Source organism: Mus caroli, chromosome 8 (genome assembly GCF_900094665.2).
Source record: "Mus caroli chromosome 8, CAROLI_EIJ_v1.1, whole genome shotgun sequence".
Classification (NCBI taxonomy): domain Eukaryota; kingdom Metazoa; phylum Chordata; class Mammalia; order Rodentia; family Muridae; genus Mus; species Mus caroli.
The window spans coordinates 104,064,590-104,092,343 of NC_034577.1; the positions used below are offsets into that span (position 1 = coordinate 104,064,590).

Below are 27,754 nucleotides of genomic sequence, written 5' to 3' on the forward strand. Positions count from 1 at the left end.
GAAGAGAGGGATCAAATCCTCTGGGGAGGTAGTTACAGATGGCTGAGTTATCTGACATGTGTGCTGGGAATTGAACTACAACCCTCTGCTAAAGCAACATGTGCTCTTCAGCACTGCTCTGCCTCTCCAACCAGAATTAGATTTCTCAAAGACACCAATTTCACACATCTATGTCTAATGACACTTAAGATGAGATAGGCTCTTCTGAAGTGAAAGAGCATTAAGGTTCTTGAGAAAGCTACCTACAAGTAACTTTTGTATGAATTGGGTGGTGGAGTTTTACTTCTGTGAGCAGCCGGTTTGTGAGTGCCTGGAGATTTAACTTCTCCTTTGTCCTCATAGTTTTTGGCATCTACTTTGCCATTTGCTTTCACATTCACGACTGCTTTTGTTTGGTGTAAATATATATATACAGGAGCAAAAACATCGGCTTGTTCTAGCCTTGGCTGCTCCTGTGAGCTCCTGTGATTCATGACACCACTTTCTGGCAATCCTTCCTTATCTTTATCTTACATATGAAAGTTATTGAAATCCTCTTTGAAGCTGGCCCCCCTTTCTACAGAAGAAATTATAAACTACTGGCGTTTATTCTTGTTGGAGTTCTTAGACTTTTAATTCGCAGTAGGTTATGAGAGCCATGAGGAATTTTATAAAGCACTCCTTGTCATTGTTCTTACACTGACTGCCATATCTTCCTAGAAACATCCTTTCTCTGTAATAGAAAGGTACTCCATCAAATCCTCATTTCCGGGAACTCAATTTTTCTTGTAGGCTGTTTGTTGAATGATTTCTTCTTCACATACGCAGAAGTTACTCCCTTTGTTGGCATATACAATTGAGGCTTACTTTTTAATAGGGAAGACTGCTCCAAAAGTCTTGAGTCATTGAGGATTTTTATGGCCAGAAACAAGAGCTGAATAGTTTTGTTCTCCATTCTCTCCTCTACCTTCACTTCTGTAGTCCTTCACACTGGGTTGGCATTGGAGGAATCAGATAATGGAAAAGAAATAGATTTTGCTCATTGACATTGTTAGAGTAGTTGTCAGAACATAGGGAGGATGTGAAGGCTTTTCTAAGGCCTCGTTTGCTTTTGAGAAACTCCAGTCTACTCCATTTATGTTGTCTCAAAACTGGACTAAATTCTGAGAAGAAGAATGCAAGTTCCTCAAAGTTTCTTCCCGTGCCCAATTCTCATGCTAACCCTTCTACCAGAGGTCCCGAAACATGGAATTTTTTGTTTTAGTTGAATAGAAAGGTCATATCTGGATGGAAGAAATCCGGGGGTTCTCTATCTAAGGGATGGAGTATCTTTGTGCTCTCCTGGAGAATTTTCATGTAGAGCATTTGAATTTTATACATTATTGGGAATGTGGGGCTTACCAAGGTCTCTAGACCATATGTGTGAAGATCAGTACCAGAGCATACCAGTTTGCATGTTTTCCCAGTTTTTCAATGAGCTTCTATCTGGTACATTTCCATTTTGTTGTTGTGAGGAGTGGTTTCCTCTGACAGCTTAGGTCAATGTGACACTACAGGGGGACCCATACTCCTGTGTGACCTACAGTCTCTGAGTTTCAACTATCTGAGGCAGGAAGTAACTGGGCACTAGCAAGCAAATGGAAAACAGAATTAAGTTTTGGGTTTTGGGCTCTATGCTTAACACATTCAGGGGTATCTGTTCCCTTTCCCTCTTGGTCAGTGCTTTCAGGAAACACCCAGAGTTTGCAGAATGCTGTAAAAGCATCCAATGTTGTTTTTAACTAATCTGCCAGGCTCCTCTCAATCCATTCAAGCTGACAGTCACAATTAATCACCAAGAGGGATTCAACTTCTAGGAAAACAGAATTAAAACCAAAACCAAAACAAAAACCCGGCCATCAAGATTCTCTACATAAATTAAGCTATTTAAGAAGACAGGCAATACAGATTAAACACAGTACATGTAATTTAAGTCGATTTTAGTAAACCAAAGCAAAATGAAACAAAGAGCTAGAAGAACTAACTGAAAATAAAACTAGATAAAATATTGACACTTGCATTCAGTTCCTAGAAGATGAAGGGAAAGGAAAATGTTTGACCTACATGGAAATAAGTTATGGTTGGTTAATGGATGAGAAAGTAGAATAGATTTTCAGAAGTTGCAGAGGAGACACAGGAAGAATAAAGTCCATCCCAAAAGGGTATGGTCCAAACAATAGTCAGGTGAATTCTTAAAATAAATGTTTTTATAAATATCTGTAAGTCTGAAATTTGGTTGTTCAGCTGAACATGGGAAGTTTGTTTCAGGAATCCAGTGCACACTAAAATATGCAGATGGCCTAGTGACTCATAAAATGTGAGGTTATTAATATAGAGCCTGCATATGCCACCCACATATTTGTAGTCATGCCTAGGTTACTCATAATGCCTAAGACAATGGAAACGCTATGCAATTAGTCATTACACTCTATTGTTTAGTGAACAATGTCAAGGAAATGTGTGCCATACTCAGCATAGTCTCTTTTTTTTTCCAGTGGGAGAATGGCCTTTATAAATAAAAAATACACATAATTTGAAGTATAATTATGCCATCCTTTAGATCCTAACTTGTAGAGGTTGACATGCCTAACTAGTGAATATTTAATCTGACTTTATTTTTTATTTTTTTAAGTTTCTTTTAATTTTTGAGACTATATTAAAATTACATTTTACCCTTCCCATTCCTCCCTCCAAATCCTTACATATATCCCGCTTAGCTTTCTTTCATATTCATGGTATCTTTTTAACTAGTTGCTATAGCATGCATATGTGTATGTAAATATAACCTGCTCAGTCTGTACCATGGCAGGTATATGCATGTTTTCAGGGATGAGCATTTGATATTAGATAACACTTTAAGAAGATAGTTTGGGTCTGTGGTTACTTCAATGTAAGAATGTGGAACTCACAGATATTGAAGGTTTGTACATTTGTCAGTGTGACTGACATGATAGTAGACTGAAAGATTTTTATTTCTGCGTGGTGAAACAGCCTAACATCCAGCGCTGAGGACTAAAAAGTTCCTTTTAGCTTTCAGTTCCAATCATGGAGAAGTCAAGGCAGGATCTTGAACCAGCTAGGCACTTCACATCTACAGTAAAGAACAGAGATACTACAAATGCGAGTGTGGGCATTTGCTTGCCTGTGATCATCACAATCTCTCCACTCTCATACAGATTGCCTAGCAAATCATCCTACCCACAGTAGGCTGGATCTTCCTACATCAATTACCTTAATTAAGACAATCCCCTGTGGATATGTGCCTAGATGAACTTGATCTAGATAATCCCTCACCTAGACTCTCTTCACAGGTGATTCTTAAGTTGTGTCGAGTTGACAAACTATCACAAGGGTCAGTGATATATCTCTGGAGCTCTTGATCTCCTGTGTGAGCCACAGAGTGATAAATGCTCACTGCTATCCTTATCTAGGGAGGAGAACCAGAGAATCAGGTCACAGCTTCCCAAGGCAGAATATTTGGGCCCAGATTCCTGTCCTCTGAGGCTGTTATGGCAATAGCTATGCATGTATAGCAGCTGGATTCCTGTTCCTTCTGTCCTTATTCTGAGAGTTGGCTCTGTTGAGCCTTTTCACCGCTACTGCTAAGGTCTCTCAGGTTAATGAACAGAGGATTTTAAGTATGGCTAATTAAGAAGGAGATGATGAACTCTTCTGGAAATGATTAAAGGCCATAACCAAAAAGTGATGCCGTGTCCCTAATCTCCAGGATTCTTTTTATAGAGAATGAGTCTCATAATAGGAAACCTTTCATCAATGTTATTTTTTATCATTAGATATAAAATGTGAATGAAAATGGAGCCAAAAGAAAATGGTCTTCAGAAACCTAGCTATTACAAGAAATGACAGGCTCAGAATTGAGATGCCCAGAGTTACTTAAAAAAATAATGTTCAAGCCCAGATAGCCCTCAAAGCAACAACAACAAAAGACACTGCCGGAGATACGAGGACAGTGAAGGAGAGGCTGAACCCTAAAGTGATCTGTGAACAAAAGGAGGCTGCGATTTGGGTTCCCAGTAGGTCTGGGGTCCAGAATATGTTGTCCACATCCCTTTAACAACAGATAACTCAATAATAGCAATTCTGAGCCTAAGTGTCACATCTGTGAGTCAGCAAAAAGATACTCCTGTGGCCACTGTGAAATTTACATAATAGGATAAAAGCCTCTTAAAACAATGTGCTTCACACACTTGAAAAACTCCTAGTGTCTGTTCCATTATTGACAGAAAAAGGCACATCTTTGTGCACACATGTGCAAATGTAAGGGAGGGTGATGGTGCCATTTTTGAGCCTGTTGGATGGAAGACTACATCATTGTATAATGGTCTTTATGCTTTAAAACGCCACAGTAAAAGCTGGGTGTGGTGTATGTCTATGATCCAAGTACTTGAGAAATTGGTGCTAGAATATCAGCTAAATAGTATCTTGAAGGCTGTCCTGCTTTATGCAAGACCTTGTCTCAAAAACCAAACCAAACCAAATCAAACCAAACCAAACCAAACCAAACCAAACCAAACCAAACCAAACCAAACCAAACCAAACCAAACCAAAGCAAAAACAGCTCTATAATAAATTCCCTTTGTTTCCATTTAATTCTGGTAAAGCAACTGCTATCTGTATTATTGGTTAGCTATTAAATTAGCATTTGAATTAATCTCTGATCCAGAACAGACTTATTAACATGGGAGGAGTGGTTATCTATTCATGGAGGTCACCAATGTATTTCTTCATAAAAGGCCACCATTGAGAAAGAAAGCACTGTGATACAAAGGTCCTAATGGGGGACATGAGTACGGAGACATGCTAATGCTTTTGGATTTTGCCTCTCCCACACGCTGGTGTTAGTCCCCTGCAGTGTTCAGAGGGAGTCATGTGGCATCAGAAGCTCTTAGCTGGAGGACCTTCTTAGGCTGGGCAATGGCCAGGGGAGCTTCCTAGGCCAATTTTCCCTCTAGCTTTGGTTATTTTCTTGGCTTGAGTCTCAAAAGCTGAGCAGAACTAATCTCTAATCCTAGGACACATCTCTTGATATTGATCGCACACAATAAATATACTTTGATCTATTCTAAAACATCAATGGCTAAGATGGAGCTCTTGGAAGGGTAGTTGCCTAGCATGCTCAAAGTCCTAGGCTCGGTCCTCATTAACAAATAAAACCAGGCATGGTGGTACACTCCAGTAATCTGAGAACTTGGGTGACAGAAGCAGGAAACTTCCTTGATAGCATATGGAGGTTGAGAGTAGCCTGAAGTTCATTGCGCTATCCTGTCTCAAAGGAAGGAAAAAAAAAAAAACACTGTGAAATCATGTGGACCCCTCATTAGTTCATAGCCTCATCCATTCTGACTGTTTTAATCATCTGCAGAGACTACAGTGTTCTTAATGAGCCATGCTTACAAACTTTCTTCATTAACCCTGAAGTCTCAGCACTGCTTACAGAAAGATGCAGCCAATCTATTTCTCCCAGTAAAGACAGAAGAGGTAGCAGTTGGACATACGTGTCTTGCTGTTGTGTTCATGGATGCAAGGTATCGGATGTCTGCATCACTGCCTTTCCTGTTGGCCATTCTTAATCATATTGTGTTGTTTCTTTGTAGAGTACAGTGATGTAGACCAGGAGACTGCATTGGCTGCAGCCCATGGCTTCACAGGTTGCCTCTCTGCAGTGCAGTTCAGCCATATTGCACCTCTGAAGGCTGCTCTGCAACCCGGTCCCCCAGCCCCTGTCACCGTGACAGGGCACGTGACTGAGTCGAGCTGTGTGGCCCCTTCTGGCACTGATGCCACATCCAGAGAAAGGACGCATTCATTTGCAGGTGACTTAAGATTCTCTCCCTCCTCAGTGATAAATGGACTTGTCCAGAGTGGGCATTTTCTTAGTTTTGTTGTGATTTTCCAGATGGCTTCTGGGAATTGCTTTTGTTTACACTTCAGGTCTCCCTTTCACCCATTCTTTCCTGAAGTCTTGATTTCATGCTCATTTGCAGTTGACATTGTTAAAATTGAGAACTACAGGGACCCCCAGCCCCACCCCACGTTCGTCTGTATGATTTCAGTCTGGTTAGAAACTTGGGTCCTTCAGCACTTCCTCCTGTTGCTTGGGTGGATCACTCTGTCCCTTTTTTGTGCCTTTACCTTAGATCACTCTGGAACGATGGACGACAGAGAGCCTCTCACTCATGCAATCAAAAGCGACTCTGCAGTGATTGGAGGTAGCTGGCAAGCATGAGTGAACTTTTTGGTGGGGTCTTATTATTATTATTACTATGATACTGAATATAAAGTCTCAGAAAACTATCTATGAAGAATCCATGTATTTTCACTGGGGATGTTGTTCAGTGGTAGCATGCCTGGCCAACAAGCATGAGGTCTTAGGTTCAATTCCCAGAATGGGGAAGTGGGAATGGTCTCCATGTCTGAATTACCATATCATGAATCTTAGTATTTTATTTTTACATTTTTATTCTTGGTCATTTCATGCATGTATATAACATATTTTGATCATGTTTATTTTCTATTACCCTTTCCTACCTTCTCTTACCCCTCTTAGTCCATTCCCACTGAACCCCTTTACAGCGAGTCTCAACCTTATTTTCTTGCCTCTTGTTTTGTGTGAGCCACTGTCATTAGGTTACCTGAACAAGCATAAGTACTAGGCCATACTAGACCACAGGAAACTTACCATTAGCTACACTACTGAAGACAGCAACTCCCCTACTCTGGGCATTAACAGCCAAAAGCTCTCAGGAAGGGGTAGAGCCTCTTGGCTGGTCTCCCATCCTTGATGGATACCTTTGATGGACAAGAGTGAGTTCACAGACTCACTCTTATGCACACCTTTCCAGGCACTGAATTTGAAGAAAGGGATGGGCTATAACATTTACTAGGATGGTCTCATAGGATCTTCATGAATTCTAGGCATCCTTGGAAATTTTCTGTGTCAATGTGGATCATCCCACTGAAGCATCACACTCCAGGATCAGTTGCTAAGCTGTGTAAAAATGAACAGTACTTAGCTTAAAGCCATAGTGACTGCTGCATGCATTTACTTCCTTAGATGTATCATTGCTTCTGCAAGGGCCCATGTGAAAGCAGGGAAGTTTGAGATTAACGTTAGGTGTATGCAGTTTGCGTTTCTTTACTGCTTACTAAAGTAGATATTTCATTGTTCAGACACACCTCTAAAAGAATACTGCACTTTCGGATTTTATGAAAGCGTAGGTTAATAGGTTGAAAGTGGTTCATAGTAATCTTAAATTGCCAAATTCACACAAAGAGAACTTTAAAAAGATCTTTACTGTGACAGCATCATTTTTGGAGGTATACGTTATTTAAAACCAAACTCAGAACTAAAGCTTTTTCTCCCTGATTAGTGCTCGTCAGAGGCGATTAATCAGAGCACTGAAATGTTAAGTGCTTTAACATTTCTCTGCACTCTGAATATCGTATGGATGCATAAAATAAATAACTATTCAACCTTATATCCAGATAATGTGATTATTCATAAACTTGAGAAACTTTTATGTGGCCCTCATACTTGATTCGCTTACTAATGTGTTTTAAATAGTTTACTTTTAATTGTGTATGTGTGGGGCATGTGAACAGTGAAGGTGTCAGTGGTCATTGGTTTTGCTCAACTTCATAAAAACCTAGTCAATCTTAATTAAGAAAATGCCTTCATAAGATTGGTCTACAGGCAAGTCTGTATTGCATTTTCTTGTCTGGTTATTAATGTGGGTGGGGACACTCCACAGGACACAGTACCACCACCACCACCCCTGCAGGTGGTCCTGCGTTACATGAAAACAATAGCCTGAGAAAGCAAGGAGGAGCAAGTGGGTAAATAGCATCCTTCCATGGCCTCTGCATTGATTCCAGCCTCTAGATTCCTCCCTTGAATTCCTGTCCTGGCTTCCCTCATTGGTGGAAAGTGACCTTGTAAGATTGAAATAAGCCCTTTCTTCCCGATGTTGCTTTTAGTAATGGTGTTTTATCACAGCTATAGAAACTTAACTAAGACAGTGCCCCAGGTTAGAAGAGGGCACTGGATCTCTTAAAGCTCAGGGTACAGGCAAATGTGAGGGGTAGGGACTGAACTCCAGTCTTCTGTGGAGCAGTACACATTCTTAACTACCAGGAAATCTCTCTAGCCCCGGCCTTTTAAAGATTTACTTTTAATTTTGTCTGTAATTGTGTGTAAGTATGTTTGGGGGGGGGGATGAGTGTCTGTGTACTGTCTTGTACTGTCTCTTGTTTATACTTAAACTTTCTCCAGCAGCTAGACCCATTTTTAGATGTTAAATAATAACAATCACCACAGATTCTCTTTTTGTTATTTCTGTTCTCCCCTTAAATTAAATATCTATAAGTTAAAGATACATGAATTAGAATTCTTTAATCTCCTGACAAACAAAACAACTGTTCCCACTCCACCTCACCCCACCCCACCCCCTTTTGTGAGTTTTTAGTTTAATCTTGAGTTTAGGTAGTTACCAGAATAGTCTAAGGGAAACATGTCCTACAGTAAAGCCCTACTTTAAGTTCTAAGATTTGTAAGGAGCTCAACATTTAAAAGTAGGCTTCTTGCTCAAACAAATTGTCTCAGCCAGTGCTCTTCTTGCTTAGTTGCATGCACTCGTGCACACATACACACACACACAGGGCAGAAAGAGGTTTGTCCCTCAAGGCTTACTAAGGTCCATGAAACCAGCATGCTGTCTCATTTTGATCTTTGTGGGAATTGAGCTTTGGTAGCAGAGGAGCAGCTGGAAATGGCCACGTAAACTCGAAAGGTCTCATGCCAACCATGTGCAATTTGTCTGCTCATTCACAGCATAGGGTCCTCCACTGTGGTGTGCTGTCTGGTAGTACTGAGGTAGAATTTTATCCTGTTGTTGTGCCAGCCGGTCACAAATCAAACCCAGTGTGTAACCGTAGTTGATGTATTCAAATACTTTCCAGAGTAGATAATCCTCTCGTGTTCTCAGCTGTAGGTAACCATCCTCTTTGTTTATAAACAAAGTAGTATAAAAGAGGAGGATAGACTTAGCGAGATGTTTTAAACTGATGGGGCACACATGGAGTGTTTCTGGCCAGACTGTGAGGATGCAGATTCATGCAACCTGCATATATTGCTCCCGAGGACCATCCATCCACATGGTGGTTCAAGGGCATAGAACAGAGCAGTTTATTGTATTTATTCTGAATATATTAAATTTCTTGTTTGGGGGACAGGTAATTTTAAGGCATTTTCTATGGCCACAAAAGGCAATGACATGAAACTTGCCCCAAATTGAAAGAGATAAATTGCATACTTACAGAAAACAAAACAAAAACAAAATGAAAGAGTCAGAGCCATTTCTGATGCAGATCATCTGGATGTCCCATCTAGACCAATGTGATGATGTGATGGTGACATTTATTTTATAACTTCAGTAGGACTCTAACATATTTTATCATATTTCACCATGTATATTTCAGAATCCCTCTCTTCGAGTTAGAAACTTTATAATAGGATGATTGAACTAGCTTTAGCAACTTAATTAATTGTTTTTACAGGGATGAGAGGCAAAATATATAACAACACATGAATACTCTGATTAAATGTGTTATTGATGTGATTAAGTAGTGATACCCATTAGTAAAATTACCAAATGCATATTAGATTCATTACTATCTTTCTCTGGTAAGCCTGACGTAGTCAAAAATTGGCTTATCATCAGCAATATTACCATGGGCCATGAAGAATCTGCTTAGTGAGTCTTATTGAAACTTCCAAATACCTTCAAGTCTTGATTTACTTTCATTAAAACAGCTACATTTATCTGTACTGAAGTGGAGTCTGAGGGCTTGGGATGTAGCTCAGCTGGTCAAGTGCTTGCCCAGCGTACATGAAACCCTGGATGCCATCCATGGAATAACATAAGCTGGATGTGAGTGCACACACTAGTGATCCTGTCCTTAAGAGATGGGGGACAGGGTGACCAGAAGTTCAAGATTATCCTCAGCTACAGCCCTGGTTCAAAGGCCCCTGAGACCCTTTTTCAAGGGGACAAATATAAACAAACAAAATGATATAGAATCTCAATTTTTGCTAAGCCAAATTTGATCCACAGTTACTTTTATACTTTATATTTTTAATAACCCACATCCATAAGTGGCCCCAAACCAGATATGCCAGCTAGACCACATCAAATGGACATGTGGCAGCTACCTATTTCATGTATAAAAAGACTGAACCAGAGCATCATTGAAAATGAGTTTCAGATCCATTTGGACAATGTAATGAAAGCTTCTATCTCGGTGGGGCAGTGGTGGCGCATGCCTTTAATCCCAGCACTTGGGAGGCAGAGGCAGGCAAATTTCTGAGTTCGAGGCCAGCCTGGTCTACAGAGTGAGTTCCAGGACAACCAGGGCTACACAGAGAAACCCTGCCTCAAAAAAAAAAAAAAAGCTTCCTTCTACTCTAAGATACTTACATAATGTTTTATCTTGAAAGTTCCTAGTTTCTTTAAAAGATTCTAAAAAATACTTCAAAGCACGTGCGCACTCTCACATACAAGTGCACACACACACACACAAACACACACACACACACACAGAACTTACATTCATCCATTCATGTCCTCATGACAATTTTAAGGAAACTCTCAAAATCATGGTGACAAATGATACTTTTCCAAATTCTAATTTTCGTTTGGCTCTTGAACTTTATCATTAGGATGAAATGCCATTAGGCGACTTTACTTGAATAACAGATTTACTTCATCCACTTTAGAGAGAACTAGGAAAGATGGATATCTGAGCCACAATAGTTTGCATATTAGTTGGCCTTTCAAATAAAAAATTGGGTGACTGCAGCACAAAGGATCAGTTTAACTCATGACTCAAATGTTTGCAGAGTATTTTCTGGAGTCAGGCATCACTCTTCAGCATGGACCAGACATACTTTATGAATATTTCCTATTTTAACACATGGCCCATTAGGAAGACTTGTAGTCAGGCATCTAAACTTAATGATATGAATAATTTTTACTGTTTCATTGAGGACATCCTTAAATGAGTTTGACTTTTGCCTGACAGTGCAATCTCTTCTGCTTCATAAAGTCAATGACTAGTTCTACAGTCTGATGTCCCAGTCTTCATTTGGGCTAACCACTGAACTTTCCCCTATCTTTATCATGCACCATTGGTGAAAAATTTAATCTCAGGTACCTGAGAACTCTTATGAAATTCCTGATTACATCATATGTGTCACCATCCTAGGGTGTTGTGAGGACTATCTGGGCTCCATGATCGATCGCATGTCACCCCAAAGTTGATAACCATGGGCTCAACTAAGAATTGTAATACTTCAAATATTTACAAAGAACACAGAGTTTTGAAACCCAGTATGCCTCGCGAAGAAAGAATTTAAACATATTTACATTTTACTAGTACTATTTGGGTATATGACATACTCTTCAATAGTTGATGGAAAATAAACTTCATGGATATTGTTAGGTATTCAATCACTAAACATGATCCTTGTACTGCATTATGCTTAACTATAATTTTAAAAATAATTAAAATGTCTTCGTGTTTTATTATGAAGCAACACTTGGTCATAAAATTATTTAACTAATGTTTCCCGATGAAAGGAAACCCATGAAGCAGATCCAATATAATGCACTTTCAGGATAAATGGAAGAGACCCCGCAAAGTTGATAGAATCCCTAAATAAACTTAATCCATTACAGTATTGCTTGAATAGAAAAGGCGAGATGTTTTGTTGTTTCTGGTTTGTATCTTACAGATGGTTGACTTCAGTGGAAAATAATATTCCCTGAACTAATTAAGCCATGAGGTTGACACAGTGTCTATTCTGATCAAGGTCCTGACTGGGTATTTCTTTTCTCTTTCTTCTGCAGGTCTGATAGCTGTTGTGATCTTTATCTTGCTTTGTGTCTCTGCCATAGCTGTTCGCATTTATCAGCAGAAAAGGTTATACAAAAGAAATGAGGCAAAAAGGTCAGAGAATGTGGACAGCGCCAAGGCAGTTTTGAAAAGCGAGCTTCATATTCAGAATGCAGTCGGTGAAAATCAGAAAGAGTATTTCTTCTGATTGGCAATGATCCTCTTAACTTGCAAGGATGAGTTCCTTTTAATAGCCAGGGGCTCTCAGAGGACGAGAACTGCTCTAACCCTGACCGTACAGGCGATGGATCTGCAGCACGGCCATCTTGCCATGTCCAAGCTCAGAATGGTTCCAGGCAGCCTCCTCTAGGGATGGGCTCCTTCCAGCCATCATTCTGTTAAGAAAGGAGCTCGCTATTGGTGTCCCTTTCCAACTTCTGCACATGATCAAAGCCAAGTTTAACTTGCTTCACAACTATGGTTTTTAAATGTGGAAACTTTAGCCCTTCTCTTNACCCTGTAAAACATAAGTTTTGTTAGAGGTAAGAACTCAAAATTGGACTATAAATGGCCTTGCTTTACTTCAGACCAAATGTCCTGTTTGCTTTCGTCTTCACATGGTGTTGTTCATGAGCCTGGAAATGCTTCTGAGATCCTGTTTGGCTGGTGTTCGCATCTTCAATGGCCAAAAGTCTATACATAAAGCCCCTTTGCCTTTCTCTGTATTACATTCAATACATCAATAGTCTGAAAAATTGTTTTCTTGTCTTTGGCTTGTTTGTATTGCTCTTTTTCTATTTTACTCTTTTTCTGATACTTTTTAATGCATTTTGTTTTGAGTGTCTGACTTTTAAATCTGAACACACAATTCCTATATAAAAAGACTAAGAAAGTATGGTGGTTGTCGGTATGTGATATCACGTCTCTACAGAGAGTTTCTTGTCCTTATTTCATGATGACTGGTTAAGACCCTGAGCAATTGTAATTTTCCAAAGACTGTACAATGTTTTCCATTAAACTTGTCACAAAACAAGTCCTAACACAGCAAAAAAAAAAATATTTTAATTGCAACTGTATTACCTCAGATATATGTAGGAGATGATTTCCCCAAACATTAAAGCAGTTATTTCTTAGGTTTATGTTTTTCTAAAGGTAATTGCCAAATTTTCATTGATCTCTCATGAGGATTTTCTGTGCAGTGTCCTCTTGTATGTTAGAGAAGAAGGAGATAACACGAGAGCCCAACTCCTCATTATAATATTCAGCTCTGCTTCCGGTATGAACTTGGCTGTGCACTAACTTCCAGTATATGTAGCTTGTAATCTGAGTTGTAACGTGCCCCCTATTTTGCAACAGATAGATAAAAGTAATAGATATTGGCTCTCTTATCAGACTTATGCTCAAACTGTTATTCTAGTAATGTCTCCTGGAGGATGATTAAGACCTCAAAAAGGACCAAGAATCAGTATAATATACTCACTAGCCCACAGTGATTGGAGTATGTGTATACAATGGGAGGTGGAAGCAGTGTTCTTAACTTTATGAAACTTGTAACAATATGAACTTTCAGGTCAAGTGAACAAGGTAATTGCATGGAATTATCTTTGAAGTCCATAGGCCAATTAAATAAGGAAAACACTTTGCAATCCATGTTCACCCCTTCAGGTGCCTCCAAAGTAAAAATTTAATCCTTTGTGTGTGTGTGTGTGTGTGTGTGTGTGTGTGTGTAAAAGAAACTTGGAAATATATCAATGCAGCATCACTACAATCTTGCTTTCCATGTTTTGTGGTTGTTGATGATTCTTCTTAGAAAATCTGCTTTTCTTTTCCCAAAGCACAAGGTCCATATTAATGTTTCTGTAAGTCCCTGACTAAATCTTAAAGGACCTGATTTGACAAAGGACCTATGTTGCTGAATGTCATCTATATTTGTGTACATATGTACATAGACACACAGATGCACACACACACACACACACACACACACACGCACAAACATGCATGTATGCATGCACACATACACACATGTACATGCACAGAAAGAGGCAGACTGAGAGACAGACAGACAGAGACTGACACACATGTGACAAGAGAGGTATTTAACAAGAATTAGTATAATTTGATGCAAAAAGCACAGTCCTTATTACAGTTCTGAATTCTTTAAAGTTATGTTTTTTATTTAGTACCAGTAATGACCTCACCATAGCTGAAATGTGGACACTTATAGATGGTGAAGCTGCAAAGTCCTCTGTGGTCTGCATAGCAAGAGACTGAAATAGGATGGCATCAGATTGTATTGATACCTTACATGCAATGGTTTGGATTTCCTGGTTTGTAACAAATTGCTTCCTTTTTCTTTAATAAAATGCATTTTTGAAATAAAATGCAGAATATACCTTAAGAGATTTTATATAAAAGTTTTAAATTAGGGAAAGATATTGAAGGTTTTTTTTCTTATTCATTCATTCATTCATTCATTCATTACTCATTTATTATTTTTTTCATTTATCTACATCCTAAATGCTGCCTCTTCCAGTCCTCCTGTCATAGAATTCCTCACCCATGTCTTTCTCTTCTGAGATGGTACCACCCCCACATCAGTATCCCCTCACCCAGCACATCAAGTCTGTGCAAGATTAGAGACATCCTCTGTCACTAAGGCCAGACAAGACAGTCCTGTTGGGAAATGTTCCTATGGTCAGGCTCCAGTTACTGGGGCACCCACATGGAAAATGAGCCGCACATCTGCAGATACCCAGAGACAAACAATGGCCAGGTTGGGGCCTCTCATTGAAGTATTGAGGAAAAGATTGGAGGCCCTGAAGAGGATAGGAAGACCACAGGAAGACCAACAGAATCAACTAAACTCTGGGAGCTCTCAGAGTCTGACCCACCAAAGAGGAATTTTCTCAAGATAGTAAAAGGAGTGTGTGTGTGTGTGTGTGTGTGTGTGTGTGTGTGTGTGTGTGTGTGTGATATAGACTTTAGAGGAAAATTGTGGGAACTGGTTCTCTTCTTCCATCACATAGGATCTGGGAATTGAACCTGGGTCTCTTAGGTTTGGCAATGTGTACTTGTACCTGCTGAGCCATTATCCCGTCCATATTTCTCTTCTTTTAAAGGGGCCAAATATGAAAAAAATTACTTAGATGATTGTTAATTGTGACAATTCAATTTTCAGTATCTTTGAAATCTTCCCTGGGAACAATGACCTGGTTAGCAGTTGTCTATGGGAAAGTTTTCTGCATGCTTCAGTTGGGTGATGTCCCTCTTCATTATCTTTTCCACTTCCCCCAGAGAACTTGGCAAATGCACACTGTGTAAATTTGTATAGAGCATATGATGCGCTCCTCTCTGATTTCAAAAGCCCTTTAAAAAGCTGGTATGACAGCACACTATTAATCTTTAATGAAATAAATGGGTCCACTGGTAAGAAACAACATCTTAGTATGTAGCAAATGCCATGAAAATAGCTCTGGAAGGTCTAGAACATCGATTGGTATTAAAATTCATTTTCATGTGTTGCGTTCAAACCTGTGCTTATTATATCCTGAAGATGTCAATTAAAAACACACAGGATGAAGCACACGACAAGCAGGCGACATCCACAGGAAAGGCGAGCATTTAAATGGATTGTTCATGGGGTGGTTCTGTCTTTTGTAATACCAGCATTGCTCATAGGACCGGAGATGCACAGACCCTGTTTGAAGTGTGGATAGCTTAGCTTCACCGATTAAAAAGTCCTAGACAAGTATGTGAAATGATATTCTCAGGAGGACAAAAGCAGTGTGGATACCATTAAGCTGTGACTGAATTGTTTTCTATAGAGCTAGTCTTAGTGTTTTCTATAGGGTTGATCTGGTACATCCAGAGTTAACCTGAAGCACCTCAAAGCTCCCTTGTCTTGAGCAGCTATGAATCTAGACCTTATACATCGTCTCTTTTTAAAGAACATCCACTGTTATTTGACAAGTTATTGTCCTTGATAAATTTGACTTTTTCTTAAAACTATTAATTTCAAGGTCCTTGACTCTAAGATAGACAATTATAATTGGAACTCATTTTTTAAAAAATGGGTGTGTGTACATGTTCATGTGCATGTGCAAGTGTGTGAATGTATCTGGAGGCCAGAGGACTACCTCAAGTGTTCTCCTCAGGAAGGCTATCCACATCCTTTGAGATGAGGTGTCTTGTGGACTTTGGAGCTGAGCAGTAAGGGTAGATTGCCTGGTCAAAGCACTACAAGCATCCTCTGTCTTTGTCTCCAGGGCCTGGGATTACAAATATACAACCAGCACTACTGGGAAGTGAACTCAAGTCCTTCTGCATGTAAGACAAATACTTTATGGACTATGGGAATCCTAGAACATTCTATGGAGACTTTGTGAAATCTACAACACGAGTTGTATTTGACCTATTGAATCATCAGATATCTATTTCTGGTTAGAAAGATGAATTAAACACACCTTGCACTGAAACCTGTTCAGTTGAAGATCAGCTTTCAAATCCATGTGTCAACTACAAGATAAATTCAATATGTCCTACATGCTTCCTACTTCTTTCAAAGTCAGCCTGATGATGTGGAGGCAGAGAAGAAAAACAAGATCTAGAGGCTTAGTCTTTCTATAGTGTCATGTGTGGTGGAGGAACATTCACGCATCTACAAAAGGACAGGCAATGAGGATAAAAGTAAAATGGCAAAGCATGGGGAAGTGCGATAAGAAGGTGGGATATTTGGTTCATCACAGGGGTCCCTCAAGCTAAGTTTTGAAGATTTTCAAGCAGAAATAAATCTGAACCCTGATTTGAACATTTTCCCCAGTACACTATTTTTTAAATCTTGTTTTTTCATCTTTTAACACCATACTTGAATCATTATCAAATGCACGGTTGTCATTTTAAAAATCAAATAGTTTAGCAAATTTTACCAAGGACATAGTGATCCCTTTCCCATCTCTGCTCCTCATCTGTTTCATCTCCTTTAATTGTCTTCTTTTAGCCCTTTCTATGTATGTAAATAATGTGCTATTACAGAATGGGTTCTTTGGAAAGTAAATTTTGAGACAGAAATCATCACTTATAAAATTATGTAACACACACAGGAGACAGGCTGATGTGGGGTAGGAAAGCTGGACTGTGCTGTCCTAATGATAGGGGATTAGCTGGCCCTGTAGACATTACCTCTTGGAGATATTCTGAGTTGGGTAAAGGGGCAGAGCATGAATATTATAGTCTTGTGCAGGCTATTGGTGCTGACTGTGTGTTGATGATTATGAGCTTGGACCAGGGCCTCTTTGCAGCTTAGATTGTTCTTGAGTGAAGACAGACTCACTCAAGTTGACAGTAGGCTTTAACATCCATGTAGCAGCTAAACGATGACTCCAGAAGACATCTCCAGTATGTTCTATCTTCTGCAGATCCTAGAGTGGTGGCAAAGAAGAAAAAAACTCAGATGCCAAATGCATTAGTGGGAGTGTGTGTGTGTGTGTGTGTGTGTGTGTTAAGACCTGAAGAGGGAGGTACAGGACTGTCTTCCACCCAGCATTGCTCACATCTACCTACTTTGGACATGATTTCTAGATGCAGCTTTCTTAATACTCTGCTGAATCTCCTTCTCTGAGGGAAATGTACAAGATGGAAGAGGATGGACTAAGATCTCACCCTCATTGATAACTCTAACTGACATTTGTCTTTTTCCTGCTGCACTATCCTTGCCGCCATCCTAATGTCAACTGCCAACACTGCACAGACTTGGGGCTCCATTTATGTTATGCTTCTGAATTTCCCCAGTAAGATAATGGATCCATTTTCTAAAAGATGGATTTTTGTATGATCAGTAGCTACATCACCAGTATATTTTCCAGGCCATACTGATTAATACACTATCGCAAAAGGTACTGCATCTGACAGAGTAGTCACAACTGAGACTTGCACATGCTTGCCTTACTAATAGGTTGCTGTCATGATCATGTCATGATGTCAAGATCAGTGAGTTGACTGGAGCTGCCATGCTTTAGCTCTTAAAAATGGCACTAGACATTGGCTCTTTCCCTAGAACAAATATTTTATGTTGGCCAGTGGGATAATGGGTAATCCCATTCAGAGAATTCTACTTGGACTGATTCTATGTCAGACAACAATCACGTCAATGGTTAAAGGACTGAAGTGGGAGAGATACCAGCATTAGGCATGCCAGTTCCACAAACAAACAAAAACACCCTGACATAACTTGAGACAAAGAGTCTCCAAAGTTGTCATCAAGTTCATTTTGTGTTGGCTATCTACTGCTAGACATGGGACCTACCCTTCAGGGCAATTTGTTTCATTCAGTGAGATGGTCTTAGAGAAGACTAATTTTTCATTTGCAAGTGACTATCAATTGGGTTAGGGATAAAGGTGTGTGTCCACTTCTCCATTCAGCTCTGGGACCCCATCTGCTGCAGAGCTATATAGGCTGTCACTAGCCTGGAACTCACAAAGAGAGCTAGGCATGTTGAACATCAGGATCCAGGGATCTGGCCCCACTTTTGTAACACTGAGGTTCCAGGCTCATACCACCACACCCAGCTTTATGTGGTGTGGATCAATCTCAGGTTCCCATGCTTTCAAGGCATATACTTAAGCAGACAAGCTGACTCTCTATCCATGATTTTGGTGTTTATTAAGGTTAGGGTAAACTAGTTATCAGTGCCAACTCAGATACAGTATACAATGTCTCTATTCTCTTTTCCCACACTATGCCCAGTTGTTGAGGGGGATAGGGGAGGTTCTACCTTTGGAAAATCATTAACATGCACACATTATCATAGTAGGAACTTTCCTGCTGCAGCCATCATTTCCCCTTTAGTCAGTAGGTTCTAGATTGGGAAACTGATTTTCACTTTGGAAATACACACCTATAGAATACACACACCTATAACACCAGCAACTGGAGGCTAAAACAGGATGGTTGTGATTTCAAAGCCAACCTGGGTTAAATGCTGACTTCTGAGGCAGCCTGAACTTTTCTATTAGAACACATATAAAGATATGGACGTGAAATAACAAAGGGATAAAAGTGGAAGAATGAAGGTTCCTGGTCACAGTTAAGTGACTGCGAGATTTTTAATTGAAACAATAAAAATTATTTAAAACTTTGGCTGACGGTAGACAAATTGATCATAGAATAAAACTCTTGCCACACAAGCATAAGAACCCAAGTTAGTGCATCTTGATCCATGGAAATCCAGGTGTGGAATGCATCCCACAATCCCAGCGCTCTTACAGGTGCTCTCTGGCTAGGCAGCCTGATGCACACAATCATGACCAGCAGAATGAAAGAGGAATCTGCCTCAACATGGGTAAAGAACAAAGGCCAACACCTTAGGTTGTTCTTTAGGTTCTGCCTCTGTGACGCACACATACATGACACACATGTGCTGCCTCTGTGACACACGCATACACACCATAACGTTAAATGATATAGGAAACATACAAGTATGGCATATCATTGCCACTTAAATCTCATAGATTCAGCAAATGTTCCAGTCATGTTTTGTCGATCAGAGTGTTCCAGCTCAGAGTAAAATATTGCATCTGTTGTTCTGGGTTACCAGGTTTCTATGGTCAACTGTAATGGCTCCTCAACCTTGTGTGAGTCTGACACTGTATAAAGGTTGTAGACTACTACGGTAATCCTGAGAGGACACTAAAGATTTTTGAGAATGCTTGCCAGAGACAAGGGCAAAGTCCAGGCTTCCTTTTGGACAAGCTAATTCTTAATATGGCTCAGTTTATTTCTTTCTTCCTAGAAGTTTCATTTTATTTCCAACATATATAAGCTTAAGTTTCTCCACTGCCTATTTTTCATTTCCTCCTAAGTATTGGAAGATTTTTTTTCCAAACTCTGTTTAGTGCTTCTATGGGCAGAGTCTCAGCTCTTACATTTTACTATACATATGTTTTTAAATAAATGCATTTTCAGTTCCTAGTTTATTTAACATATATCAATTCCTATCCTTTTAAAAAAACAATATTTTTAGTTCTTTGAGAATGTTGTGCAATGTATTTTGGTCATATTTATTCCCCCTCCCCCAATTCTTTATAGATCTACCCCACTTCCTTGCCTATCCAACTTTGCAATATTTTTCTGTTAACTCATTAAGATAAATTTGTGCTGCCCAACTAATATTACATGCATGCATGCATGGTCTCCCACTGAATTGTTGACTTAGCAGAGCTGCACTTTTAGAGGAAACCATCTCTCCTCCCAGTAGCCAACAATGACCAAGAACACCATGAACCCAGGTAGGACTGTGTGCCCAACTCCATGCTGAGGATTATCCTGGCTTGAGCTTGGGTATGTCTTGTGTGCACTGTCACCATGAGTTTATATGTGTAGCTCCCACTGTGTTCAGAGGACATGGATTTCTTGGAGCTGTCCACTACCTCTGGCTCTTAGACTCTTTCTCTAACCTCTTCCTGGATGGTCCTGGAGCTTTGGGAGGAAACGATTTGCTGTGTGTGTTTCCTTTAGGATTGAACATTTTCAAGTCTCTTATTTCCTGTGCTTTGGCCAACTAGGAGTCTCTGTGATAATCACTATCTACTGCAAATTGAAGCTTCTCTGATGAGATTGGGAGAAGCACTAATAGCACTAATTGACATAATAATAAGTATCAGGAGTCAGCTTAATACCAAGTTCACTTACAAAGGAAGAGTCTGTGTTCCTCTCTGTTAATTTCTTTTTCTGTAAATCTCATTGGCTTCTACAAAATTTCTTTTTGTGTTCAAACTCCATCTTTTTTCCCCCAAACTCCAGTCTTTTTTTTTTAATGTGGAGATGTTTTTGTTTTTCTTTCTTTCATAGCAAGCACCTCCCAAGTACCAGATGTGTTTTATGATCATTGTGATACGGGGATAATGAACTTCGCGCTGGCTTAGAATCTATATTTTAGATGGGAGTTTCTGAAACTGACCACTTTAGCAAGGATTTCCAATCCTTGCTGTCTCCAGGGGATGAGGAGATAGGCAAGGCAGGCCCATCATCCCAGGGGTCTGATTGACTCTGGTTCTCTGCGTTGGGATTATAAGCACATACTGCCACACTTGGCTTTTCTTACTTTTTGTTTTATAGGTTGTGGTGATCAAATTCTGGTTCTCATGTTTTCACAAGTGCTTTCCTAACTGAGCCATCATGCCAGCCCACTTTACTACTTTTTATATCGATGCTGTAACAAGTCCTGACAGCGTAATGATTTTCCACTGGATGAATTTCTCATCTTGCAAGCCTACAGTTAAAAGAGTCCCACAGCATGCCTTCTTGGGCTAAGGCCAAGGCATGTCAAAACTGTACTCCCTTTAGGGAGCTCAAGAGATAATGTGTCTTCTTGCCTTTCCAGCTTCTTTTCCTCATTGCCCATACCCTTTCTCATGGTCCCCAACTTCTTGTCAAGGACAGAGATGGCAATCCTAGTCCTTCTCAATTCATCTTATTTCTCTCTCTTGCTTTCCTTTCCCAGAAACTTGGGATTACACCGAGCCTATAATCCATTCATTCAAACAATCCAGGATAGTTTTCCCACCTCAAAGTCTTGGAATCTGTATCCTGTGCTCCATAGTCTACCCGGATCTCCTTTGCTTTGTCAAGTGACACACTCATGTAATAGAGACCAGGTTGTGGACAGCAGTGGTGGACATGATGCCATATTTCCACTTTTGTCTATCTGGGCCTGATATCATTAACTTCAAAGGGTTTACTCTGTGTGTGCATGTGTAATTTTTCTAGAAGTAAATCTGTATTTTTATACTTATTTTATCAAACATAATGTCTTGTAGATTTATCCACAAACACTTGAACCCTATTGGTAGAATATAAATTATTTCAGCCATTATAAAAAGCAGTATAGTGTGGTTCATCAAAGAATTAAAAGTGGCATGATCCAGAAGTTTAACTACTGTGTGAAATATTCTCCTGATTTTAATATGCCTTTTCTTTTATTTCCAGAGTCAAATGTATTATATTGAATGGGTACCTTTCTATAAATTGGCCTCAGTTTTCTCTCAGTGATCATATATAAATATTAAATCTAACCACTAAGCAACTTCATTTCCTCCCATAGCTAGCCAGCTTCCCTCTCATCCTTCCCTCTAGAAGTCTTTTGAGAAATAAATAAGAACGTCAATAACTTGAATAATCCATTTCCCTTTAGAAAATTAAGTGTAAACCATGTTTTTTTTTTTTTAAGCCATTAAGTCATTAATTTTTATTTTATCAAGCTTGGAGAAAGAAAGACCTATTCTTATCACATTTTTTTTGTAACACACCAGACTAATTTGTGTTTGCTTTTAATAAAATTATTTCCTTATTTCGTGCATTGATGCTAGACACGACTCTACACCCGTTGAACCAACACATCTGCTTCCAAGCTGTCCATGTAATAAATTTTCTGGTAAATTATGTTTCTGTTGAATGAATTCATGTTTTTTATTCAAAATAAGCTGTTATAAATGATTCATGTCTCTCTACATTTTCAACAGGAACAAATTAATTTTTTAATTGAGCTCTGAAATGACCTGTTCTTCCCAAATGCATATTAAAAGAAGATGATTACAAATGGCTGTCAGGATTGAATGAGACTTTGTAATAACTTTTTTCATTTGCTGAGCAGATTTGGCCAACTTTTCCTAGTAGAAATTTATGGCACTTGATGAATAATTAGAAAGTAACATCTTCTGGAAAAAAAAGAGTGTGGTTATGTGAAAGAAAATGAGGCAGAGATAACGTGAAAGCATTTTGTTTCACAAAAATTCCAGATAAAAGGCCAAACAAAAACCCTTGCAAGTTAGGTGTAGTTTCAGTAGGAAATATTGGTAACCATGTTGATATTTTTCCATGCTTACTTATTGAGATTTATTTATTTATTTATTTATTTATTTATTTATTTATTTAGGTTTTTCGAGACAGGGTTTCTCTGTATAGCCTTGGCTGTCCTGGAACTCACTCTGTAGACCAGGCTGGCCTTGAACTCAGAAATCTGCCTGTCTCTGCCTCCCAGGTGCTGGGATTAAAGGCGTTTTACAGTTTAATTATGTGTGTGGAGGTGGATGGATGTTGGGTGGCAGGTTTGTACATGCGAGTGCAAGCATCCACAGAGTCTGGATGAGGGCATCAAATTACCTAGAACTGAAGTCACAGATGGTTGGTTGTAAGTTGTCCAATGTGAGTGCTGGGAAACAAACTAGGGCCTTCTGCAGGAGCAGTGACAACTCTTAACTGCTTGGCCACCATCTAGCCTCTTACTTATTGATTCAAATTAAAAAGTCATATATGTTTAACATATATAACATGATGTCTAGAAGAATTGATGCATATGTAAGAGCGTGACTGTAACTATTGAGATATGTATTTCATATCATTTCTATGATGGTGCTTCTTTAAACTCATGTAGTACCTTTAAGGAGTATTGCATATTATTAACTCATTATCATGTGATACTCTTAGATCTCTTGAACTTATTTCTCATGTTTAACTAAAAATTTCCATTTTTTAACCTTTCTCCTCTTAATCCACTGGCCTACTTCCTAACCCCTCCAGGCCCCTCAATCCTTTCCTTAACTCTTCCACAAGACTTCCCAAGCGCTATGTAATGTTTGTCTGTTCGTCTCTGCATCTGTTGAAGCAGTGCTTTGGTCTTTTCTGTTTCTGTTTTATTTCGCTTAACAGAATACCTTATAGATTTACCCAGGAGCCTTTGAGTACTGTTGATAGAATATAAATTTTTACAGTCTCTGTAGAAAATAGGAGATTAATTGCTCAAAACATTAAAAACCAAACTATCATATGATCCAGCAATCTCAGAGCTGTATATATGTCCAAGGAAAATAAATCAGTAAGACAAAGAGACATTGGCAAGTTCCTATCCATAGCAACATGATTTAAAATAACCAAGGAATAGAATCTATCTAATTGTGCCCATCAGTGAATGACTGGGTGAGGGCAATATGGTGATTGTTTGGGAATGGTGTCACAATTTCTGTCCATATCTCTTTCCATCTTTGATCTGTAGAAGAGAAGAAAACCTCTCAGTTTTCCTGATGTCTTTCTTAGAGATCTAACACACTTTCACTTTATCATGGTTGAGATTTTATGATGTATGAAATTGATACAGTGTTCAAATGCCTCTAAAAATTTCTTCATGGCAATTCATTTCTTTCTATTTGCTTCTATCATAAAATTGAGACTTAGAAATGGAAGCCAAGCTACAAAAGTAATACAAACTTCCTTGGCTATATATTTGAAGAAAATGTTTTTCTTATGCTATCAACACTGTACACATAAAATTGCAACTAATTTGAAAAATCAAATTGTAGTACAGAGAGAGAGAGAGAGAGAGAGGGAGAGAGAGAGGGGGGGAGGGGATGGGGAGAGGGAGGGGAGAGGGAGAGGGAGGAGAGGGAGAGGGAGGAGAGAGAGAGAGAAAGAGAGAGATTTTTCACTACGTGAATTGTTTCATTAGTGCAATGGAAATGGGAAACAATGTGGAGTCTCCCTCTGAGGTCTGTGAAAGTGGGACAGACCTCAGACCAATTTCAAAGCAGTGCCAGGTGCTAGCTGTTCCTTCAACATACAACTAAAAATAGGTTGAGCTCTTATCTCCAAACTAGAAGACGTTAGATCTTTTAAATGGACTGTCTTCTTTCCAGCTCTTTGGGAGGCCCTTAAGGAAGGGTGTGACACCAGCACATACTCTCCCTTGTCATTTATTTCACCTAACTGGTCTACATTGGTCCATTTTACTTGATGTCCAAACTAATCTAAGCCAAAGAGATCATCTCTGTTCTTCTATAACCACCTATTTCTAGCTATGTCCCAGATCTCCCCTTCATTCATCAAACACAATAATGGTGAAACTACAACAGTCTGGACAAAATTATGGAAATAATTTTGAAGTAACAAAAATTAAAAAGTACAGGAAATGGGATTCAAATGGCTCTAAGTAAGCATACCTCCTAAATCCCCCCGATGCAATCAAAATGTCTGCCTTGTTTTACCCCTCTTTCCTCCTATCCCAGCATGGTGTGAACATTTCATCAAGTCACATCTCCAAAGGGGAATGGCCAACACCTATTTATTTCTGTTCTATTGTGAGTGACAAATTCATTGTCTAGTGGAAATCAGTATAATCATAGGAGAGAGTTAACTCCCTTTTTACAGCCAGGGTGGTTAAATGCTAAGCCATGCTTTTTCCAAAGCATTGCAGAGGACCAGGCAGCAGGTGTGATTATCTACTTTAATGCATACTGTAGACCTACCACTGGGTCTTTGTAAATATTAATTTCATCTTTCATGTTCATCTGAGTCTCACCTAAATAATGTATGCTTCTACAGGTTTTTTTGTTTTTTGTTTTTGTTTTGTTTGTTTGTTTGTTTTTGCTGTGTTGTGTGGTCCAGTATTTTCTTTATGATGGAATACCAGTACCATAAACCTGGTTGTCAAACATTGACATCAAACCAGGCCCTTTCCACTTCTGTCAATCCATCAGTCAAATGATGCGGCTTTTTAAAAGATATCTCTTAAGTATATCATGCTACCTGCTGCCCAGGAAAATCCTACTCAAAGCTTGGTGTAATGCTTTTGTCAACTTGACACAATCTAGTCATGAGAGAGGAAGGAGCCTCAGTTGAGGAAATGCCTCCATGAGATCCAGCTGTAAGGCATTTACTTAGTGATCAGTGGAGGAGGGCCCAGCCCATTGTGGGTGGGGCCATTCCTGGGCTGGTAGTCTTGAGTTCTATAAGAAAACAGGCTGAGCAAGCTAAGGGAAACAGGCCTGTAAGGAGCACCTCTTCATGGCCTTTGAGTCAGCTCCTGCCTCCAGGTTCCAGCCCTGCTTGAGTTCCTGTCCTGATGTTCTCCAATGATGGATTATAATCTTCAAGTGTAAGCTGAATAACCACTTTTCTCCCCAATTTGCCTTTCCCCTCCCCCATAGTCTTCTCATTGCAGCAATGGAAGAAACCCTAACTAAAATACTTGGGTAGTGCACAGGGAAAAAAAAAAAAAAAGCTTTTAACTCGCCTATGGCATCAGGATGCCTCTCACTGTGTCACCTGTGACCTTCACACACCATCCACTCTGCTTCTTTGGTGAATTCTCCTCTCTCTTAAGATGCAAAAACCATTTTGTGATGTAAGAAGCACCATCATGTATTTAATTTCATTTATTCTGATTTTTAGAGAGTTCATTTAAAGATAGCATATTTCTCTATCGAGGGTTTCCATTTTAGTGATTAGTTGATTAAGAGACATCATTGGGCCATAGTCTCATATAAGGCTGACACCCATCTTTTCACAGAATGTCTGTGAGCTCTGTGGTGCTTGTTTTCCTCTTGCTCTGTTGGCGTGAGTTTGCCTTTACTTTATTCCAGAGTAAATCCTTTTCTCCAATGCGTTGGCTAACTCATTCCTATTGTTTGGACATCACTATTCCTGCCAAGCCTTTCCTGCCATCTCCTTCTAACTGAAATTCTCTTGTCAAAAGCATTTGCCCTCCAGCCCTTTGCTGCCCATCCATGCCACAGAGCCCCAGGGTGTCAGAAGAGCTGTTTCTTTGTATTTCTCCTCCAGTCTCAGCACCAGCTTGGAAACTGATGGAGACCATCACTCAGCAGAGTCAATTGACTAGACAGTGGTTGATCAATGACCTGATGAGTTGTTTTCTGTACACTTGCAATAGCAGTAACAGTTTCTGCTGAAATAGCTCATGAGCAGGGACGATCCTGACAAGATTATCAATTATCCAGGCCCTTGGTGAGATTTAAAAGTAATATTTAGTAATATTTAAACACAGTGCTGTTGATTTTTAAATATCATATTGTTATTGGATGTGTGCACATGAACGTGTGTACCATGACACGCATGTGGAGATTGAGGGGTGACTTTGCAGAGTTGGTGTCCTCTACCTGTGCACGTGTTCTTCAGCTTCACCTCTGGTTCCCAGGCTTAAACAGAAGGCTCCTGTACCTGCTGAACCATCTCACAGGCCCTCGGCACCATTTATTAACAAAACAGATAACCTGGTTCCAATTGGATTGATAAAAATAAAGAAGAAATCAGTGAAGCCTTTTCAGTCGTACATAATACTACTCCTTAGAGAAAATCAACCTGATGTTACTTGTATTGTAAACAAGGAAGCAGAGGAAATCTTTTGTAGTGGGGACCATGTTTTTCAGTTACAGCCCTCATATTTTAACTCAATTCTCTAATTATCTAGTTCTGGCATTTTCTCAGTGAAACATGTGCATCTCTACCAAGTTTTTCAATGCTTTAGAAGAGAAGGCTGCCAGTAGCATTTGCCTTTCTCTGCTCAGTATTATGCCCTGCCATTCTGTAGAATTGAAAGTTGGTTGCTTGCCCTGCCATTCTATAGAATTGAAAGTTGGTTGCTTGTTCTCTGCTATAAAAACATGCCTATGGTTGTCGAGTGAGTGTAGAAGAAATTCAGAGCATAGATCCAGTCAAATACATTAATATAAGCTTGAGATATAGTATTTATGTTTTAAAGATTTTTTTTTGAATTTAGGTTTTCAAAGGGTACAATTTGGGCATCCCCTGAGTAGTGTCTTCAAACTAAAACAAAGTGAGGTTTTCAGTATAGATGTAGATATTGTATTGGGTATGCACAACCTTCTATGACCATTCTGTTCAAGTTGAAAAACATATGACTTGAAATCAGCTTGAATTTGGGAGAGATATAGAGTTGGAGAAAGAAATCTGGGCAAAATGGAACTGGTAGAAAGAGAGAGGGGGGAAGGAAGGGAGGGAAGGAGGGAGGGAGGGAGG

General features: G+C 39.4%; 1 protein-coding gene and 1 long non-coding RNA gene across 3 annotated transcripts in view; one reads left to right on the plus strand and one right to left on the minus strand.

The window, feature by feature from the left end:
• The window catches only part of Cntnap4 (contactin associated protein like 4), a 290,563-nt gene extending 277,592 nt beyond the window's left edge, over window positions 1-12,971 (plus strand). Inside the window, exons 22-24 of one of the 2 annotated variants that reach the window (XM_021169778.1) lie at window positions 5,634-5,852; window positions 6,177-6,248; window positions 11,946-12,971. In XM_021169778.1, the coding sequence (XP_021025437.1) occupies window positions 5,634-5,852; window positions 6,177-6,248; window positions 11,946-12,139 (485 nt within the window). In that variant the 3' untranslated portion in view covers window positions 12,140-12,971. The remainder of the gene's footprint in view (window positions 1-5,633; window positions 5,853-6,176; window positions 6,249-11,945) is intronic. The other variant, XM_029480968.1, reaches the window with a different exon arrangement.
• The window catches only part of LOC110299868, a 126,388-nt gene continuing 109,365 nt past the window's right edge, over window positions 10,732-27,754 (minus strand). The window contains exons 4-5 of the long non-coding RNA XR_002378525.1: window positions 17,113-17,351; window positions 10,732-12,448 (exon numbers count right to left, since the gene is read on the minus strand). This is a non-coding gene — a long non-coding RNA (uncharacterized LOC110299868). The remainder of the gene's footprint in view (window positions 12,449-17,112; window positions 17,352-27,754) is intronic.